The sequence below is a fragment of the Mesoplodon mirus genome (assembly GCF_964341445.2).
Source record: "Mesoplodon mirus genome assembly, chromosome: 14".
Lineage (NCBI taxonomy): Eukaryota > Metazoa > Chordata > Mammalia > Artiodactyla > Ziphiidae > Mesoplodon > Mesoplodon mirus.
In genome coordinates this window covers 16,963,449-16,984,701 of record NC_138990.1, presented here as the reverse complement: position 1 = coordinate 16,984,701, position 21,253 = coordinate 16,963,449, and the positions used below count along the sequence as shown (strand labels likewise).

The window sequence follows — 21,253 nt, the reverse complement described above, 5'->3', positions numbered from 1 at the left end:
ATAAAAGACTCAGATGCATCCCTCATGCCCATGCATTCTTCAAGGGTCAACTGTATCTACCAAAGTTGAACATATACCCTATAACCCTTTGGTTCCACCCATAGAAATATCCCTCAAACAAGTGCACAAGGCACATTCTAGATTGCTCACATCACCACTAACTGTGATAGCCAAGAATGGGGAAGTACCCAATACCCACCAATAATGGGATTAATAAATAGATTTTGATATGTTTACACACTGCAATAATATCCACCAATGAAAATGAATCAACGGTATCCACTCCCATCAATATGGATAAATGTCATGGATATACTGTGGAGCAAATGAAGCCAACACAAAATAGCACCTATTACATGACTCCATTTATATCAAGTACAAAATAGGCTAAGTGAATCTACACCATTACAAATTAGCGGCTACCATATGGAAAGGAAGGTTACTAGAAAGAGCCAAAAAGGGATGCTTCTAGGGTTTGGGGTTTGTCCTGGTCCTCCAAGAACTAGACGGCAAAGTGCTGAGAAAGACTTTAATGAACCAATATTTCATTAGGGGAAACATCGGAGAGAAAATGGCAGGGAGCTCTGGAAGGCTGGCAGAACTATCAGCGCATAGTGCAAGTCTGACCCTGAGTGAAGATTTGGAAGAAAGATTTGGTAAATCATCCGAGACTGCCTTGTCATCTACGTAAAATCCTTCAAGGCTGTCAGAGTCCTTGAAAAAAGGTCACTGGACAGAGGAATCCTGGTCTCCAAGAAATGGGCTGCCTTAGGATCCCTGCTGTGCTGACTAGGAGCAATCAGGGGCAAGGCCGGCCTCCAGGCAAACGTGGTGATGGATTTAAGAGCAGCAGCTGGGACCTTTGGCCAGTTATGCTCCCTGTGGTCATAACTGTGAAACAGGAGACTCTCAACGTGGATGCTTCCTTGTGATAAGATCTGGTTGTTTATTTCTGTCAGACATAATACTGAAGCAACGTTGCGTCCTTCTCAGTATATCATACCCCAGAGATCTAAAACGTTCGTTTCTTCTGTTATTGATAATGTTCACCTCTTGGCTAAGGTAGTGTTCACCAAATTTATACCTACTGTATTTCTTGTTGTGATCAATACTTTGTGGAGAGATATTTTGGGTTTTGTAGCATCCTGCTCCTTGTAAACTTTCAACCAGTAGTTTGATAATTCATTGATTACTCTTGCCAGAACCTATCATTACTATGATGGTTGTAAATAATGATTTTTACATTACGTCATTCCTTCTATATATTTATGGTTTGGCATTCTATTATGAGAGCCCTTCCTTCCCTCCCTTCCTCTTTTTTTATTCATATTCTGTATGATAATTATTTATTTTAGGGTCAAATTGCTCAGATTTACCCAGTGTGAGTCTCTTCAAGCTGGATCTTTTTACACGTCCCACCGCTCTTTCCTACTTTCTGGCACAGTAAATTTTCTCCAGGATCATTCTACACTTTCCTTGCTCCAGCCCTGAAATAGAAACGTGGATATACATGCTTATATACATCACATACACATGTGTGTGTTTGTATATCCTCGCACTTCCATATCTACTTCTGTAAATACCTAGCACGTGCACTCACTCCCTCTCTCTCTCTACAGATGGGTGGACGGATGGATGGATGGGTAGACAGATCTGTATAAATAACTTATGGTCAGACTTCCATATCCGTGGTTCCTCTGTATCTGCAATTCTGCAACCATGGGTTCAACCAACCACAGATCATGTAGTACTGTAGGAATTACTATTAAAAAAAACCCTGCATATAAGTGGACCTGCCCAGTTCAAACCCATATTGTTCAAGGGTCAACTGTAACTTGCTAAATAAAGCCCTTTAACCAGCTATATTAAAAATACCGCCATTGGTCTGCGTATGGAATGCCATCCAAACCTGCTTTGTCCTTACTGGTTCCACATCCAGAGGGTCCTCTGCTATTATGCTCAGTTCTCTCCTCATGTGCATCTTTTCAACAAGAGAAACTTTTTTTTTTAAACCTCCACAATGTAGGTATATCCACTTTTGTTTCTAGCTCCAGGATTTTCCCTCTCCCTATTATGGATCTGTAGTTAAAGCACAGCATAAATAATAAAGCTTCAACTGTTGAAACTCATGAATTTTTCTGTGTATGCAAAATAATCTGAGAACTGTTTTGTTTTTGAAATTGGCTTCCAGAGTTCATACCATAATTTTGATCTTATATGCCTTATGACAATATAGAACAATCATATGAGGTCTTAACTGCAAGGGATAATTATTTAATACTTTTTCAAATTCTATTAAAATAATTTCCTGCTTTGGCAATACCCACTATTCAATGAAAAAAATATAACATGAAGTTATAAAATGGAAAAATATCACAAAATGCTCCTTGCCTAGGAAAACCACTCTGGAAGAGTATCCCTTTACACATGATCTTATGCATGTACACATACATGTGTGCACATGCACACATACACAAACACTAACAAAGATTTATGGTTGATTATACTATGAAGGCTACAATCTGTGACCTCTCAAAGCCCATATTGTGTATCTCCTGCGATTATGATATGTCATAAATTTTTAAAATAAATTTTTTATTTAATTTATTTATTTTGGGCTGCATTGGGTCTTCGTTGCTGCGTGCGGGCTTTCTCTAGTTGCAGTGAGTGTGGGCTACTCTTCGTTGCGGTGCGCGGGCTTCTCATTGCAGTGGCTTCTCTTGTTGCGGAGCACAGGCTCTAAGCACGTAGGCTTCAGTAGTTGTGGCACACAGCCTCAGTAGTTGTGGCACACGGGCTTAGTTGCTCCACAGCATGTGGGATCTTCCTGGACCAGGGCTCGAACCCGTGTCCCCTGCATTGGCAGGCGAATTCTTAGCCACTGTACCACCAGGGAAGTCCCTGTCATCATTTCACCGGCTTCAGATTAATATAGGAATCTATCAAAACTCAAATTCTTACAGCTGTACACTAATTTCCATTAAAAAATTTAGTGACATCATTGATGTGGTGTTCATCTTTTTGGTATTTTAATCTCATAATCCATAACTTCCAATTATATGATTTCTAAATCAAAGAGATCTAATATATTCTGATATATATACTCCTTTCCTGAAACCATGCTTTACTGCAACCAATAGGGAAAAGCACATAAATGTCAGTCTTGTCTCAATAATACACTGGATAATTTTATCAAATTCCTACAAGTTTTCTGGGTATTTGCCTCATGGATGTGGGGGAAGAATATGGCATAGCCCCTACCTGAGAAGTTTAGAAGAAATGCTACAATAATTAGAAGGCAAACATTTCAAAGTCTGGATGAAAATGCAGAGAATTAGAAATCAGTAAGTTCAAGGTCAACTAAAAATTTTTTTTTCTAGGGACAAACAATTTTTGTGACACTTTCAAAGTGTTACAGTAAACCCTGCCTTAATACTGACAGACAAAAAATCAATTGTATACTATGCAGTTACTGTTGTTGCAAAGTTAATCATGTTTTTTCACTCTGTACCATCAGAAAAAAAAAATCACAAGATAGTTCAATTTCTACTGAACACAGTCCTTGGAAAACTAGACGGGGTCTCAAATAACCACCCAACTTGAGAACAGAGGCTGCGGGAGGCAAGGAGCCCGTTGCGATAGGCTAATAGCATATTAATATTGAAGATTGGGGGGCTTCCCTTCCCTGGTGGCGTAGTGGTTAAGAATCTGCCTGCCAATGCAGGGGACACGGGTTTGAGCCCTGGTCCAGGAAGATCCCACATGCTGCACAGCAGCTCAGCCGCGTGCCACAACTACTGAAGCCTGCACACCTAGAGCCCGTGCTCCACAAAGAGAAGCCACTGCAATGAGAAGCCCACACACTGCAATGAAAAGTAACCCCCACTCACTGCAACTAGAGAAAGCCTGCGTGCAGCAATAAAGACCCAAGGCAGCCAAAAATAAATTTAAAAAAATATATATTGCAGATTGGTTTTCTGCAGTGGTTTTCAGTATTTCAACACAAGTTCATGTCCTGAATTAATTTTATTTTGCAGGTTTCCCCATCTGGATACAACTTTCATATATTATACATTTCCCCCTTTTGGTTTATTTAAAACACAAGTACTGAGCACACCTAAAAGCACTAGTCAATGATAAGGTTGTGTAGATTCACCAGCCAAGTCCCTGCCCTCATGGAGCGCACATTCTCATGGACATCAATTTTGACTAGCTCATCCTTACACTTTTGTTAAAGCCCAGACCAAACTCTTTTCCTAAGTGCTATCTCCTAAGTGACATCTGATAAATGTCAAAGTTCTGAATGCAGCCCTTACTGCACCACTCAGAAGGGGTCTCTGCTGTGTGCTCTGCTGAACACTAGGATCTGTTTAGCTACTGCTTCAACACCAACTAATTTAAAATACTTTCTCTCCTATGAGACCTGACGCTTGCAAGAATTCACGTTGCACGTGAGTTTTTTGAAAACAACATTTTGTAGAACTTCTATCCTCTGACAGTTCCTTGATGTTCTTACCACTCTCGCTGCTTTCATAAAATGTGTCCCCAGTATGCATTCTGTGATGACTTATAAGATTGGAGCGCCAACTGAAGCTTTTACCACACGTCTCACACTGGTAAGGTTTCTCCCCTGTATGAACTCGCCTGTGATACTGAAGCTGTGAAGACCGACTAAAGACTTTACCACACACATCACATCTGTACGGCTTCTCTCCAGTGTGGATGCTCTGATGAAGCTGAAGACTTGAGGCCTGACTGAAGTGCTTACCACGCTCCCCACACTTATATGGTTTCTCTCCTGTGGGGACCTTCCGATGCATGTCGAGGTTCAGGCTCCACATGAAGCCCTTCCCAGTGTCTTGGGAAAGTCACTTGGCCACTGTATTTATTTGTACTTATCTACACTTATCTGTCACTTGGGGGTTATAATTGTACCTGGTCCATGGGTACGTTGTACAAAAGATCTGTAAAGTACTTACAAGAAACTGACACAGAGTAAGCACTCCACAGACATTGGCTATTAGCTATTGGAAATATTTCTCCATGAAACAGATGACTTTATCAGTGGATGACTCGGTGGGAGACAGTGAATCACAGAATCACAGCATGTTGAAAGTGACCTAGTTCACACTCTTATGTGAAAAAAAGAAAAGTGTGCATGGGTAGAAAATGTCTGAAAGTTTACATAACAAATAGTTCATCATGTTAACTTTGAGGATGAGAATAAATCAGGAAAGGAGGAAAGAAAAACTTGAGTGTAATTCAATTTCTATATCATTTGTGTTTCTACACTGAGACTCTGAATACACTGGAAGTGCAATTGTTTTTAACGTGGCGGGATAAAGGTTTTCAAGTTCTCCTGATCCATCCGTATTATTATTTCAGAATTGCTGGCATTTCTTGCCATCTTCGGATCTACACCCATTTGAGTCAGTGGGCCATTCTGGACGGAGGAGATAATAGAGCAGAAGTGAAGTGAGAGGAAAGGAGAGAAAAGATTTTCTCTTTTCTCTTCAAAGAGGAAAGGTCTTTGGAATGGGAACAACTCACAACCAAACATTGGGGAAAGGATGTGATGGAAAACGAGACAAACATCCTACCCCTGTGATGAGAAGGATTCCCTGGGCTGGATGGAGGGAGGTCACAGGTGGCTGGACAAGGAAACCAACTAGGGAGAAACACACACAAGTGCAGGGCAAACACCCTGAGGCCACTCAGCCTGACTCCATGCAAACATATGTCCAGCAGACAGCCCTTCACCTGTGGATCCCCAGCAAGACAGGTACCTTGGGGGTGACAACTCATTCTGAGTCCATTATGCCTGGCCATTCATAAACCGCTGTCTAACGTGTGAGGAATAAACTCTCAATGTGTATGAGGAAATTGGGGAAGGAGATTGAAAGGTTACTGAAACGGAAAAAAAAGAAGTTCAGGAAGGCAGGATGGTAGAGAGACAAGAAAAAGACCTTAAAAGATAGAAAGGATTTGCCAAAGAAGAGAAAGAAAAAGAAATGATTCTGAATGGGTTAACCTGCAGCTAGGAAGTTAAGGAAGATTATTGATGGGTGAAGACTATGGAATAAAGCGAATAAAATTTATCCGAAGTTGCTGAGACTACGGTAAGCAGCATGATTATCAAATTATGAATTGGCTGCAATGGCATTCTAGGGGAGCAATAGGAAGGGGAAGCAAATGTTCCTGAGATGACAGTAGCAGGTGGAAAGTTGTTTCAGGGGAAGATCAGTCTTGCAGAGGATGTATCAGAGGAGGGCAAGTGTGAGCAAGCAAGGAAATACTAAGTGTATACGGTTCCTTCACTGAGTGCACCCAGCCCCGCGGTCAGCCTTGAGAACAAGCAGGACTTCAGGTACTGGAGCTACATTTCAGTCATCAAGACTTGAGAAGACACCCTTAACTCAGGTCTTCTCTTCAAACTCCATCTTTCCTTCTTGACCTTCATTTGGCCTCTTCCCTTACCCTCAAGCTGTGGACTGAGGCCACAGAGCAAGATGGGTCACTAGTGTCCTCCATCCCCTGGCGACTGTGGTTCACATCACTGGAGTACCAAAGGCAATAACCAAGTAACAGACACAAGAGTGTATGAAGAAGAAGAGATTCTGATAAGGCTTTCTGTGACAGTGTGGGCCAAGTCGGCTCTATATGGCTGGTACCACGTGAATTATGAGCAGCCTTAGGGGAGAAGTCCTCAGAAGGCAGAGCCTGGCTCTCGAGAGGCTCTGCGTGCTCACAGCCCACTCCAAGACCTCAGTTACAGCTTCGGCCCCCAATATCCCTCCCTCTGCCTGCTCACAGTTTTTGAAGTCTTCTTTCCTCCACATTTCTCTTGAGAGGTGGAGGAGGAAGATGAGCTTCAGGCCAGCTCAGACTCCCCTGGGATCCCAGCAGGATGCCTATCATTAACCTCCCACCTTCTAGGAAGCTCCTAAGATCTTCACATTTGGGGCAGTTCTCATTTCAGCTGTGCTTCAAATTGCTGGCTGGAGACGGCCTGTTGGAAGGTGGCTAAAAGCAAGTAGCAATCCTTCGGGCAGCCTGGCCCTTCTCGACTGTCAGACATCTTCAGGGATATTCTAGGAAATGTTGTTTGTTCTAGAGAAGGGAGGGAAACAATCCAATTGTCCAATAATGCTTGAATGGAAAATAAATGATGCTATATGCATGTGATCAAATAATATCAAACAGTCAAAAATCAAAGACCTAGATCTATATGGATTCACGTGGATAAATCTTGAAAACATAATATTGATTGAAAGAAAATAAGATAAAGAACGTTAGATTGTGATAACAGGTATGTAAGTATTTAAATATTTAAATCAATTCAACATATTGCTTCTATATAGAGAGATGCAAGAAAATAAACTTTATCCAAAGAACACATTATTTACATTTAATATGCTCATTTATCTAGGAGACCCAAAAGAACCCACAGATAAACTAGCAGGAACTAATAAGACGGTTCAACAAGGCACACACACACAAGATCAATAAATTTTAAAAATCAATCAGGCTCCTCTACACTGGCGATAACAAATTAGAAACTATAAAAGAAAATAAGAAAAAAAGAAGATCTAAAAATTGTCACAAGAGCCGTATAAATTATTTAGAGCTAAGCATACGTAGAAGGCAATATAACTAACAAACTGAGTACGAAAGACTGTTGTTACTTTATGAGAACAGACCCTCTTCTTAAGGAGCAGATCAGTAAGTGAGAGTGAATCAAAGAAACACAGCATTTGAAAAGTCAGCTAGTCCAAGCCTCTTGATCGCACATACAGAAGCTGAAGCCCAGATAGGTTGAGTTACTTGCTAAAGGGCCCAATGTCCTGACTCAAGGACTAGCATTTTTCACTCAGTCGCAAGACACAATCAAATGCAGTGCCTTGGAAAGAGATGGGGAAAAAATGAAGAAATCAATTATATAGTTCCTCATCTTTAAGTACAGAAATAGCCGTGACAAAATTACACGTATTGAGGGAAAATTGAAGTGCAGAGTTTAAAATGTCAATAATCCACAGGGAAACTGGAGACCATTTAAAACATTCATATTAAATCTCTCTAGAAAAGACATTAAAAGATCTCCAATCAAAATGTGAATTTTATAATAGACATGGTATGATACAATTTATAATAGATATGGTATGAACCTTTCCCTTTCACGGGAAAGCTTCGGCTGGGAAAAAGGAATTGTTCTTGAAAATGGGGCCTGTGCTACTGCAGACACTGTGCTCAACCTAGGTCCACCGAACGCTCTGATGTCATCACTGAGGTCACAGAATTCCACTGTGCGCCTGGCAACCTTGCAAACATAACAGCCCTGGTGAGCACTAGGCAGTACTGCTGGTTCACTCAGTGGTACAAGTTTTCCAGCCATTTAGGAGACTTGACTATTTTTGTTTGTATTGAATCATTTCAACGGATTGCCCAAGAGCCAAGAAGGGCCAACCTGTAGGGAAGAGGAGGAGTTGGACATCTCTTGAGGCATCTTCTAAGGGAGACTTCTAGTTGGTACGATGGAACGGCGACAAAAGAGGAAACATCTGGAAAATGAAGAGTCCCAGGAAACTGCCGAGAACGGAGGAGGTATGTGGGGGGCAACTTGGCTGGGGCACATGGGTTTCTGCCAAACTGAAGCTTCTCTAGGAAGCGGGGGACTGAGAACGTGTCACCTGTGAAGCAGGGAGCGAGAGACCTTGTCTCACTGATGCTGCCGTATCTATCCGGAGGGCCCCTGGGGTGTGAGACGGCACAGAACGGCCAGATGCCCCCTGGGAGATGGGAGGTCAGCTCCGCTGGTCTGAGGACTCTCTCCTGGGGCAGCCGGGCCTGGAGCTTTGTCGGACTCACAGCAGGCTGCATCCTGCTTGCACAGACCTAGAGGTGCAGCTTTTCTCAGTCCCCGATTTCTCTCTTATTCTCTTGGATCTTTCCCTGGGGTCATGAGGTGGGGGATGTGAAGGATGCAAGGATGCTGAGAGAGACCCATGAGTTACTTGGCCTCTTTTACCAAAGTGGAAAGAGAAGCCCCATGAGTTGAAGGCCCTGTTGAAAAATATCTTGACAAGTGGAATGCACTTTGAAAGAAGATTGTTTGTCTAGGGATGGTGTCATATTGAAAGCAAGGAGGATTTATTCCTTCAACAGGAAGAATTTCCCAAAGGAGATCAAGGGAAGGGAAGGGTTTTCCAGAGATTGAGACAACGTGAGCGGGGGTGAGAAATGGCCTCAGGGTCCTGCAGGGAGCTCTGAGAGCCACGGGCCACGTGGTGCCTGCGTGCATTAAATGTAGGCGAGTAGCTTGCCCTGGGAGAGGGGTGGTCACCCCAAAGCTCCAGCTAGAGGCCTCTGCCCCAGATTAGAGCCCAGTAGCTCCTACCAGGCCCAGGGCCCTGGAGACTGTAGGATGGGCCCTGGCAATGGAGGTCTAGACAGCAGGCAGATTTCCAGGCAGTGGCTGGGACAGGCTGGGGAAGGCAATGACTGCCCCTGACCATTCAGAATATTTTGGTGTGTGTGTGTGTGTGTGTGTGTGTGTGTGTGTGTGTGTGTGTGTGTGTGTGTGTGTGTGTGTGTGTGTGTGTGTGTGTGTGTGTGTGTGTGTGTGTGTGTGTGTGTGTGTGTGTGTGTGTGTGTGTGTGTGTGTGTGTGTGTGTTAGTGCAGAGAAGAGCGAGATGAATGGGGTTAGAGTGCTTACCAGATATAAAGTCTGCGTGGTAAAGTTCTTGTCACCCTGCCTGGACCTGGCTGACACTCGGTGTACGTAAGAGTGTATACAGAATTCTTGTTAGGGGTGTTTTATGAGACAGTAACTCATACACCCATGTACACTCTGATGCAGCAAAAATATCACACACCCCACATATAACTTCCTTAGTAAACCACACACAGCACATGGAGGTATATACACGGATCCCTCCTGTACTACGTTCTCATACAACCCACCTGTATCACAATCCTCTCCTCCAACACCAAACGCTGGAGATGAGATATGTATATAGACACACACACTATATATATAGGACACACACACACACACACTATATATATATATATATATATATATATATATATGTATCTCCACAACTCTCGCACAAACACAGCTAACTTCAGCCATCGCTAATTACCTCTGTAACAACCAGTCACGTGTCATACACACCACACTTGTAACACATTCTTGAGTAATGCCAGACCCGCTTTGTACAAACCACAGTAAACCACAGTCTCAGTAACCCATGTCAGGATTGCCAGAGAAAATATGGGCTATCCAGTTCAATTTGAATTCCAGATAAACAACAAGTAATTTTTCAGTATCCGTATGTCCCACATATTGTATGGGCCATACTTACACTAAAACTAAGTAAGAACAAATACTGCATGGGAATACTTACACTAAAAAATTATTCTGGGTTTATCTGAAACTGAAATTTAACTGGGTGCCTTGTATTCTTGTTCGCTAAGTCTGGCAACCCTTATATACTTACCACCAGCTGATGTATTATATATTTATTGTAGTTTTGTTTAGTGTGTGTCTTCCCCTACTAGAATGTGCAGCGTTACCAGAGACTACAACAATGGAAGAGTGCCGGATACACAGGAGTAGCTGCTCACTGAATCTTGGTGAATGAATGAATGAACACGCACCATAAATACAAGCCACACCATGTAATGAGGAAAAGTTACATGTCCCAGAATTCCTGACTTGTGAACAGAAAAAATGCACACAAAGGCCACAGACACAGATAGACACATCTGCACTGTGCTCCCCATGCCAACCCCACACTTACCACAGACTTAACTGATACACATCACTCACTCTTCCCACACACTCACAGTCACCACCGAGGCCTACATTACCAACTAGACAGTGAGAGAATAAGTATTGATTGGAATTAAATCCTGGAGGATCCACTGGGAACCACACTCTCAACTGTGTGTATTCACTGCACCTGACACGTGTCACACACTCAGCAAATATTTGTGGACAGAGGACTGATGAACCCACCCTGAGCCTTCCATTCCTCCCTCAGGAATCTCGAAGTCACAAGAGGATCCCCCTCGGCTTGGATCCACTGTGGTGGCCCAAGGCTGCAGCCCAGGGGCAGTGGAGGTCTCCTCTGCCCCTAAATACTTCTTCTGTACTTCTACTCCGCGCAAGCTCAGCTACGCTGGTAAGGGCGCGGGGCTCCTCAGGTGAGGGGGTGCTTGGCTGTGAGGCAGGAGGCACACAGATCCCAGGGAGGCTGAGAGGAAATCCAGGGTCATCAGAGGTGATGAGGGCTCTGTGGAGGAGCCTGGGCAGGATGGCTGAGCTGTTCCGAGGGCGTGGATGCCAGCTGAGTCTGGGGGGGCGGTGTGAATACTGGTAGTACCATGGTGGGGAAGTCAAGGAGCAGGGGCCGGAAAGGTCTGGGCTTGAGGTGGAGGGAAGAGGGACCAGATTAAGCATCTTCAGAGGAAAATGTAGGCTTTGTCTTTGCCTTTGCTTCCAGAGAAGGACAGAGTTCTGCATCATACACCTCCAGCCTGAGAGCAGGACCATCCAGCTCAGGTCCACACAGCTCACACATACATCTGCCCTCCAGGCACAGCCCTTCTCAGAGCACACATAAACCCCAAGCACCACAGCCCCATTCCACAAGTAATGCACCACCGATATTACCAAAATCACACTCCTTGTCATACACGCATCCAGCCGCATCCCTCACTTACCACAGCCCTCACCACCATACTCCACACCCCTGTATACAGACACCGCTCCAGTATCCCCCCCACGCACATGAAAAGCCCACAGATGACACCAGATACACCGCTCCATCCTACGGCCAACAGACACCAAGCTCACGACATAGCTACGTCATGTAAATGTCCCTCTCTCGTCTACCACACCTGCTCCCTCAGCTTCCGGCACGGCCCATGCATGTTATTATGGTTTTAATTTCCTTTTTCAGCAATGCGGAGATTTCGAGACACTGCCTGGCCTACAGCACCCCTAGCCCAGGTTCAGGAAGAAGGGGAGACCGCTCCCCCATCACACTGTGTCTCCTCCTCACTCTCTTCACCCTGTAAGGACTATCTGCACCCAGACAAAGAGGAAAGGGGCATGAAAATATACTACGTGCAGGTACAAGTGAACAAGGGTGTCGCTGTCTCCTGGAAGACAAAGAAACCCTTGGAGTTGCCTGAAAAGCAGCTGACGATAGAAGAAGTGACCCTTCCTGAGGATGCGTGCACAGTAGGCACTTGCCCCTCTGATGTGTCCACCGAAAGCCTCCTGTCTGACAGTGAGCCCACTGGGGAGGAGAAAGAGCATGAGGAAAGGGCAGAGCCAGGCAGCCCATCAGGGTCACCTGCCGTCGAGGAGAGACCCAGGGCCAAGACACCGGACTGGATGGTGACCATGGAGACCGGCTTCAGGTGCATGGCCTGCTGCCGGGTCTTCCCCACCTTGGAGATCCTCCAGCAGCACGTGAAGGGCGGCGTCCTGCAGGGCTTCAGCTGCCGTGTCTTTCATCTCAACATGGCCCAGTGGATGGGCAATGTGGAATCCGAGAGCACACCTGAGGAGGAGGAGGAGGAGGAGGAGGAGGAGGAGGAGGAGGAGGAGGAGGAAGAGAAGCAAGAAGAAAAGGAGAATGAGGGAGAGCAGCCCACGGGGGAAGGCCCCAGCCCAAAGAGACCCCGCAGGCAGGGTCTTTTCTCTCCTCTGAGTTCCAAACAGCAACTGAGATTCATGGGACAGAAGATCCTGGAAGACGGTGTGGCCGTCCCTTGGAAGAGGTAAGGCTTGAGGCTGGCACTCTTCTGAGCCTATGTCACGACGGCCCAGAGGAGTCTAAGGGAAGGGGCCGCACACATGTGCTGGTTGACCTAATGGCTCTGCAGTTGCATCAAATGGGACACACCCAGCACTAACAAAGGCATTTTACGTCAGCTCTGTTGACGTAAACAAGAAGGTGGAGCCTTTTCCTAGGAGTTTTCTCAGGGTCTGCACGATGGACCTCAACTCTTAGAGGACGTACCGCCAGCAGCTCCTTCTCGGCAGAGAGAGCCAGGAGTGGTCTCAAGAGAGGACGGGGGCCCTTGCAGGACCAGAACTTTGAGGTCTGAGAGCCTTGGGCCTGAGCCGAGATCTCACCCTGACCACTGTACCTAGCCTTCTGTGACAAAGGGGAATATGAAAGAGAGTCACGTGGAAATGAGGTCCCCCGAGATATGGAAGTGTTCCAGAACCTTCGTTGCGTGGTAGTTGATCTGGAGCCAAGCTCACTGTGGTGTGCGTGGCTCTGAGCATTAAGGCAATGCTGGAGGGTAACCCTGACCAGCAGAGCTTGGAGTGCTTCTTGTCTCTTCCTGTCCTACCTCATTTGTTTTATCCCTTCCAGGGAGAAGAAAGGACCCTCGGGAGAGTAGCAGACAGAATGCCGTGGTCTGAAGGAGGATGAAGGGACCGGCACTCAGTCTAACATCATATGACAATAGAAGCGTCCTAGGCAATAAAGGGCATTTTCCAAACCTTTCCTGGAGCTTTTATTTAATGACATTTTTCTATCTATGCGTCTATCTGTCATCTACATCTGTATCTTTCAAGGTTTGTGAACAAGCTTTCACATAAGCACTAGAGACGTCCGCCAGCATTTTCCAGAAGAGGCCTGCAAATTGCTGGGGACTCCTCACAAATAGGGAACGGCCACAACCCCTGCCACACAGACTATGCGCGTGGCCCTCCTGACGTACTCCCACTCTCTCTCTGAATTTCCCAACGTCTGAGATGAGGGTGCTGGCTGGAGGCAATGATCACGTGCAGGCTGAATCTTCTCCAGATTCTGATTCTCTTCCTGGGCATATCGTCCTCAAGCACAGTCTCCATGTCCCTGGCCACACTGATCTCTCTCCTTCAGTCCTTCCCTCCCTCCCTCTCCTGCCTCCCAGTGCAGAGAATACTTTTTTGCATTTGAGACGACATTTATTTTTGGTTCACAGAATTCTCACCTGTTCTACTGTGGCCTCCGTTGTGAACATTCCAAAGCTGAGACTTTTCTGTTTTTCTCCCTCATTTCTGCTGAGTCTTTACCTTCCTAATGCAGTGAACTCACAGTGCCTAGCTGACTGGATGGGGAAAAAAATCCAGGGAGCAAAGAGAAATAATAAAAGAATATATCAGTTAATTTTTCATAGTGTTATCCAACTACATATTTTTAAAATTTTGGAATAATATTAGGAACCTTCTCTTTATAAAAAACTGAATTATCGGGCTTCCCTGGTGGAGCAGTGGTTAAGAATATGCCTGCGAATGCAGGGGACATGGGTTCGAGCCCTGGTCTGGGAAGATCCCACGTGCCACGGAGTAACTAAGCCCGCGCGCCACAACTACTGAGCCTGCGCTCTAGAGCCCGTGTGCCACATCTACCGAGCCCACGTGCCACAACTACGGAAGCCTGCGTGCCTAGAGCCCATGCTCCGCAACAAGAGAAGCCACTGCAATGAGAAGCCCGTGCACCACAGCCAAGAGGAGCCCCCGCTCACTGCAACTAGAGAACGCCCGCTAGCAGCAACAAAGACCCAATGCAGCCCAAAATAAATTAATTAATTTTAAAAAATTGAATTAGTTTCAAGGGTACAATGTATAAAAGTACAATAAAAGCCCCCCTTCATAACCCCCCAACCCCACTCTCAAGATGGAATAGATATGCTGTGATACAATTTATAGTCGTAGTACTACTCCTCCTCCCACCACATCCGAAATCCTCTGAGCCCGGTGCAGCAGCTTCCTTTCACAATGCTAGGACCCGCCACAAGACAGATGATAATCCCTTTGGACATTTCAAGGAGCGGCACCAAGGGAACAGTACCGGGGAAATGCCACTGACAGCTCAGAATATCCATGGCATTTCTAGAGCCTCGGCACTGCTCTCGCTCTGGGAATGAAGAAACACAATCTACATAGAACCACATATACAAGCCTGCACGATGGATGAAGCCAAGGTCGCCTCCATGATTTCCCTTCTGACCACCTTATTGTCTCCTCAACCATAAAAGGTGAACTTGAAACTCAGGACCTTGCCTTGTCACCAGAAACATCCAAGCTTGGATCACTCTTTCTAAGACCAGATACTTGCTCTCTGAACTATTAGAGACTTGTCACATACACACAGGTAGAACAGGATTATTTCTATCTACCTGGGGACATGGAGTCTTTCACATTGCTCCTGTTAAAACTCTCACAACAGCAAAACTTTACCTACAAAGGGTTCAAGCTATGACACTCCCAACTTCCGCAAACCTCCTCAGCTCTTGTGAGTCACATGCAGCCAATTCCAGGAATTGGAAACATGGTTGTGAGGATGAAACTGACTTTGGGGCTCCCCTTGGATATGGTCTTCCAGACTTACCAAAAGGCCATTAAGAGGAAGGTTTACCCCACCTCAGGGAAACCCGAGGCAGTACTTGCAGTCAAGGGCTGGCCATGGCTTCTGAGCTACATCCAAAAAGAATTTCATACTGTACCTGCATCTGCTGAAGCCATTTCTGACTGTCCGAGAGCCAGCATGTACCGCTCCTCAACTGCCTCCGTTGTGGATCATCAGTAGGGCTGTCAGATTTAGTAAATAAAAATACAGGATACCCAGTTAAACTTGAACTTCACATGAATAATAAGTCATTATTTTTAGTATAAGTAGATCCTATGAACTATTTGGGGCATACTTATCTTCAAAATGTACTTGTTGTTTTTCAAACATTCATATTTAACTAAACAGCCTATATTTTATCTGTCAACCCTACTCAGCAGAAATGATGGAGGCTCATAGAGATCCAGGAGACGCCTCAGCGCCTCCTCAGCTTTTATTTCTACGTCCTGGACAGCGAGCACGAACCTTCCACTCCCAGTCATTGGGTAGAATGGAGGATATTCTCTGTTTTAGAGCTTTTTCTACTTGTCATTGTTATTATCTTCCTTATTTTAAAGAGATGTTTATTTTTCCCCAAACTTAATAGCTCATCCAAAAGTATTTCAAAGTTCATTAGACAAGGGAAAAACAACATGGTTCTGAAAAGTGAAGGAAACCGCCTGGTGTTTAGTAAAGAAGTAGTAGGGAGATTGAAAAAGCCAAACTTAATAAGCAGATCTCTCCAAGGGTATTTTCAGAGCTTGATACCCTCCCACACCCTGAAAATATTATTACATCAAGAATGTAGAACTGCTAACCAAATGTAAGGCTCCCATATGATTCTATCAAACTGAGGATGCTTCTTTACTAAGCAGTGAGCACACTTGCTGCCCCAGGGACCTTGGCAGTTGCAACGTAGGGCTCTTCCCTTTGGGATGGAAACAGCAAGTTTTCCTGTGGTCTACACGCTGGCCCCAAAAATACTACACTCCCAATACTTGTCAACTTTAAGTATTTTCCTACATATCTCCATTTTTCTGTTACTACTTGGACTACATCCTAGACTTGACACTACATAAATTGCATTCAAGAAGCTATTTTTTAAAGTTGGTAGGAAACCTTAAATCTATGGCTTGCAGTCCCTGGCTTACTTTCATCCAGGTGCATAAGGGTTTTCAAAAGTAGTCAGGTTAGTTACCCCGTATCACAGCCCCACGCTTGTGTCACAGATATAAAAATGGAACATGATATTTAAGGTTTTAGTTGCCAAATCATCAAGCCTCCCAGACAGAGGCAATAGAGCAAAATGATTACAGAGGCATGGATTTTGATTTGCTCCAGCGTCTTGGGCAAGTCACTTGGCCTCTGTATTTATTTGTACTTATCTGCACTTATCTGTCACTTGGGGGTCATAATTGTACCTGGTCCATGGGTACGCTGTACAAATGATCTGTAAAGTAGTTACAAGAAACCGACACAGAGTAAGCACTCCACAGACATTGGCTATTAGCTATTGGAAATAGTTCTCCGTGAAACAGATGACTTTATCCGTGGATGACTCGGTGGGAGACAGTGAATCACAGAATCACAGCATGTTGAAAGTGACCTAGTTCACACTCTTATGTGAAAAGAAGAAAAGTGTGCATGCGTAGAAAATGTCTGAAAGTTTACACAAGAAAGAGTTCATCATGTTAACTTGGAGGATGAGAATAAATCAGGAGAGGAGGAAAGAAAAACTTGAGTGTAATTCAATTTCTCTATCATTTGTGTTTCTACACTGAGACTCTGAATACACTGGAAGTGCAATTTTTTTTAATGTGGCGGGATAAAGGTTTTCAAGTTCTCCTGATCCATCCGTATTATTAGCTCAGAATTGCTGGCATTTCTTGCCATCTTTGGATCTACACCCATCTGAGTCAGTGGGCCATTCTGGACGGAGGAGATAATAGAGCAGAAGTGAAGTGAGAGAAAAGGAGAGACAAGATTTTCTCTTTTCTCTTCAAAGAGGAAAGGTCTTTGGAATGGGAACAACTCACAACCAAACTTTGGGGAAAGGATGTGATGGAAAACGAGACAAACATCCTACCCCTGTGATGAGAAGGATTCCCTGGGCTGGATGGAGGGAGGTCACAGGTGGCTGGACAAGGAAACCAACTAGGGAGAAACACACACAAGTGCAGAGCAAACACCCTGAGGCCACTCAGCCTGACTCCATGCAAACATGTGTCCAGCAGACAGCCCTTCACCTGTGGCTCCCCAGCAAGACAGGTACCTTGGGGGTGACAACTCATTCTGAGTCCATTATGCCTGGCCATTCATAAACCGCTGTCTAACGTGTGAGGAATAAACTCTCAATGTTTATGAGGAAATTGGGGAAGGAGATTGAAAGGTTACTTAAACGAAAAAAAAAAGAAGTTCAGGAAGGCAAGATGGTAGAGAGACAAGAAAAAGACCTTAAAAGATAGAAAGGATTTGCCAAAGAAGAGAAAGCAAAAGAAATGATTCCGAATGGGTTAACCTGCAGCTAGGAAGTTAAGGAAGATTATTGATGGGTGAAGACTATGGAATAAAGTGAATAAAATTTCTCAGAAGTTGCTGAGAATATGGTAAGCAGCATGATTATCAAATTATGAATTGGCTGCAATGGCATTCTAGGGGGACACTAGGAAGGTGAAGCAAATGTTCCTGAGATGACAGTAGCAGGTGGAAAGTTGTTTCAGGGGAAGATCAGTCTTGCAGAGGGTGTATCAGAGGAGGGCAAGTGTGAGCAAGCAAGGAAATACTAAGTGTATACGGTTCCTTCACTGAGTGCACCCAGCCCCGCGGTCAGCCTTGAGAACAAGCAGGACTTCAGGTACTGGAGCTACATTTCAGTCATCAAGACTTGAGAAGACACCCTTAACTCAGGTCTTCTCTTCAAACTCCATCTTTCCTTCTTGACCTTCATTTGGCCTCTTCCCTTACCCTCAAGCTGTGGACTGAGGCCACAGAGCAAGATGGGTCACTAGTGTCCTCCATCCCCTGGCGACTGTGGTTCACATCACTGGAGTACCAAAGGCAATAACCAAGTAACAGACACAAGAGTGTATGAAGAAGAAGAGATTCTGATAAGGCTTTCTGTGACAGTGTGGGCCAAGTCGGCTCTATATGGCTGGTATCACGTGAATTATGAGCAGCCTTAGGGGAGAAGTTCTCAGAAGGCAGAGCCTGGCTCTCGAGAGGCTCTGCGTGCTCACAGCCCACTCCAAGACCTCAGTTACAGCTTCGGCCCCCAATATCCCTCCCTCTGCCTGCTCACAGTTTTTGAAGTCTTCTTTCCTCCACATTTCTCTTGAGAGGTGGAGGAGGAAGATGAGCTTCAGGCCAGCTCAGACTCCCCTGGGATCCCAGCAGGATGCCTATCATTAACCTCCCACCTTCTAGGAAGCTCCTAAGATCTTCACATTTGGGGCAGTTCTCATTTCAGCTGTGCTTCAAATTGCTGGCTGGAGACGGCCTGTTGGAAGGTGGCTAAAAGCAAGTAGCAATCCTTCGGGCAGCCTGGCCCTTCTCGACTGTCAGACATCTTCAGGGATATTCTAGGAAATGTTGTTTGTTCTAGAGAAGGGAGGGAAACAATCCAATTGTCCAATAATGCTTGAATGGAAAATAAATGATGCTATATGCATGTGATCACATAATATCAAACAGTCAAAAATCAAAGACCTAGATCTATATGGATTCACGTGGATAAATCTTGAAAACATAATATTGATTGAAAGAAAATAAGATAAAGAACGTTAGATTGTGATAACAGGTATGTAAGTATTTAAATATTTAAATCAATTCAACATATTGCTTCTATATAGAGAGATGCAAGAAAATAAACTTTATCCAAAGAACACATTATTTACATTTAATATGCTCATTTATCTAGGAGACCCAAAAGAACCCACAGATAAACTAGCAGGAACTAATAAGACGGTTCAACAAGGCACACACATACAAGATCAATAAATTTTAAAAGTCAATCAGGCTCCTCTACACTGGCGATAACAAATTAGAAACTATAAAAGAAAATAAGAAAAAAAGAAGATCTAAAAATTGTCACAAGAGCCGTATAAATTATTTAGAGCTAAGCATACGTAGAAGGCAATATAACTAACAAACTGAGTACGAAAGACTGTTGTTACTTTATGAGAACAGACCCTCTTCTTAAGGAGCAGATCAGTAAGTGAGAGTGAATCAAAGAAACACAGCATTTGAAAAGTCAGCTAGTCCAAGCCTCTTGATCGCACATACAGAAGCTGAAGCCCAGATAGGTTGAGTTACTTGCTAAAGGGCCCAATGTCCTGACTCAAGGACTAGCATTTTTCACTCAGTCGCAAGACACAATCAAATGCAGTGCCTTGGAAAGAGATGGGGAAAAAATGAAGAAATCAATTATATAGTTCCTCATCTTTAAGTACAGAAATAGCCGTGACAAAATTACACGTATTGAGGGAAAATTGAAGTGCAGAGTTTAAAATGTCAATAATCCACAGGGAAACTGGAGACCATTTAAAACATTCATATTAAATCTCTCTAGAAAAGACATTAAAAGATCTCCAATCAAAATGTGAATTTTATAATAGACATGGTATGATACAATTTATAATAGATATGGTATGAACCTTTCCCTTTCACGGGAAAGCTTCGGCTGGGAAAAAGGAATTGTTCTTGAAAATGGGGCCTGTGCTACTGCAGACACTGTGCTCAACCTAGGTCCACCGAACGCTCTGATGTCATCACTGAGGTCACAGAATTCCACTGTGCGCCTGGCAACCTTGCAAACATAACAGCCCTGGTGAGCACTAGGCAGTACTGCTGGTTCACTCAGTGGTACAAGTTTTTCAGCCATTTAGGAGACTTGACTATTTTTGTTTGTATTGAATCATTTCAACGGATTGCCCAAGAGCCAAGAAGGGCCAACCTGTAGGGAAGAGGAGGAGTTGGACATCTCTTGAGGCATCTTCTAAGGGAGACTTCTAGTTGGTACGATGGAACGGCGACAAAAGAGGAAACATCTGGAAAATGAAGAGTCCCAGGAAACTGCCGAGAACGGAGGAGGTATGTGGGGGGCAACTTGGCTGGGGCACATGGGTTTCTGCCAAACTGAAGCTTCTCTAGGAAGCGGGGGACTGAGAATGTGTCACCTGTGAAGCAGGGAGCAAGAGACCTTGTCTCACTGATGCTGCCGTATCTATCTGGAGGGCCCCTGGGGTGTGAGACGGCACAGAACGGCCAGATGCCCCCTGGGAGATGGGAGGTCAGCTCCGCTGCTCTGAGGACTCTCTCCTGGGGCAGCCGGGCCTGGAGCTTTGTCGGACTCACAGCAGGCTGCATCCTGCTTGCACAGACCTAGAGGTGCAGCTTTTCTCAGTCCCCGATTTCTCTCTTATTCTCTTGGATCTTTCCCTGGGGTCATGAGGTGGGGGATGTGAAGGATGCAAGGATGCTGAGAGAGACCCATGAGTTACTTGGCCTCTTTTACCAAAGTGGAAAGAGAAGCCCCATGAGTTGAAGGCCCTGTTGAAAAATATCTTGACAAGTGGAATGCACTTTGAAAGAAGATTGTTTGTCTAGGGATGGTGTCATATTGAAAGCAAGGAGGATTTATTCCTTCAACAGGAAGAATTTCCCAAAGGAGATCAAGGGAAGGGAAGGGTTTTCCAGAGATTGAGACCACGTGAGCGGGGGTGAGAAATGGCCTCAGGGTCCTGCTGGGGAGCTCTGAGAGCCACGGGCCACGTGGTGCCTGCGTGCATTAAATGTAGGCGAGTAGCTTGCCCTGGGAGAGGGGTGGTCACCCCAAAGCTCCAGCTAGAGG

The 21,253-nt window shown here is 44.8% G+C and overlaps 2 protein-coding genes across 5 annotated transcripts in view; one reads left to right on the top strand and one right to left on the bottom strand.

Annotated features, from left to right (window-relative positions):
- Positions 1-10,183: 10,183 nt before the first annotated feature.
- Positions 10,184-13,816, top strand: LOC309815402 (protein FAM170A-like). The gene has a single exon (XM_082642189.1). The coding sequence runs from the start codon at positions 11,970-11,972 to the stop codon at positions 12,798-12,800; it is 831 nt and encodes a 276-aa protein (XP_082498315.1). The 5' UTR covers positions 10,184-11,969; the 3' UTR covers positions 12,801-13,816.
- LOC309815404 (uncharacterized protein) overlaps positions 12,501-21,253 on the bottom strand; it is a 26,374-nt gene continuing 17,621 nt past the window's right edge. For 2 of the 4 annotated variants that reach the window (XR_014295866.1, XR_014295868.1), the window contains exons 6-8: positions 15,524-15,608; positions 14,009-14,125; positions 12,501-12,576 (exon numbers count right to left, since the gene is read on the bottom strand). The gene's annotated coding sequence lies outside the window, so the exon portion shown is untranslated. The remainder of the gene's footprint in view (positions 12,577-14,008; positions 14,126-15,523; positions 15,609-21,253) is intronic. The other 2 variants (XR_014295867.1, XR_014295869.1) reach the window with 1 other exon arrangement.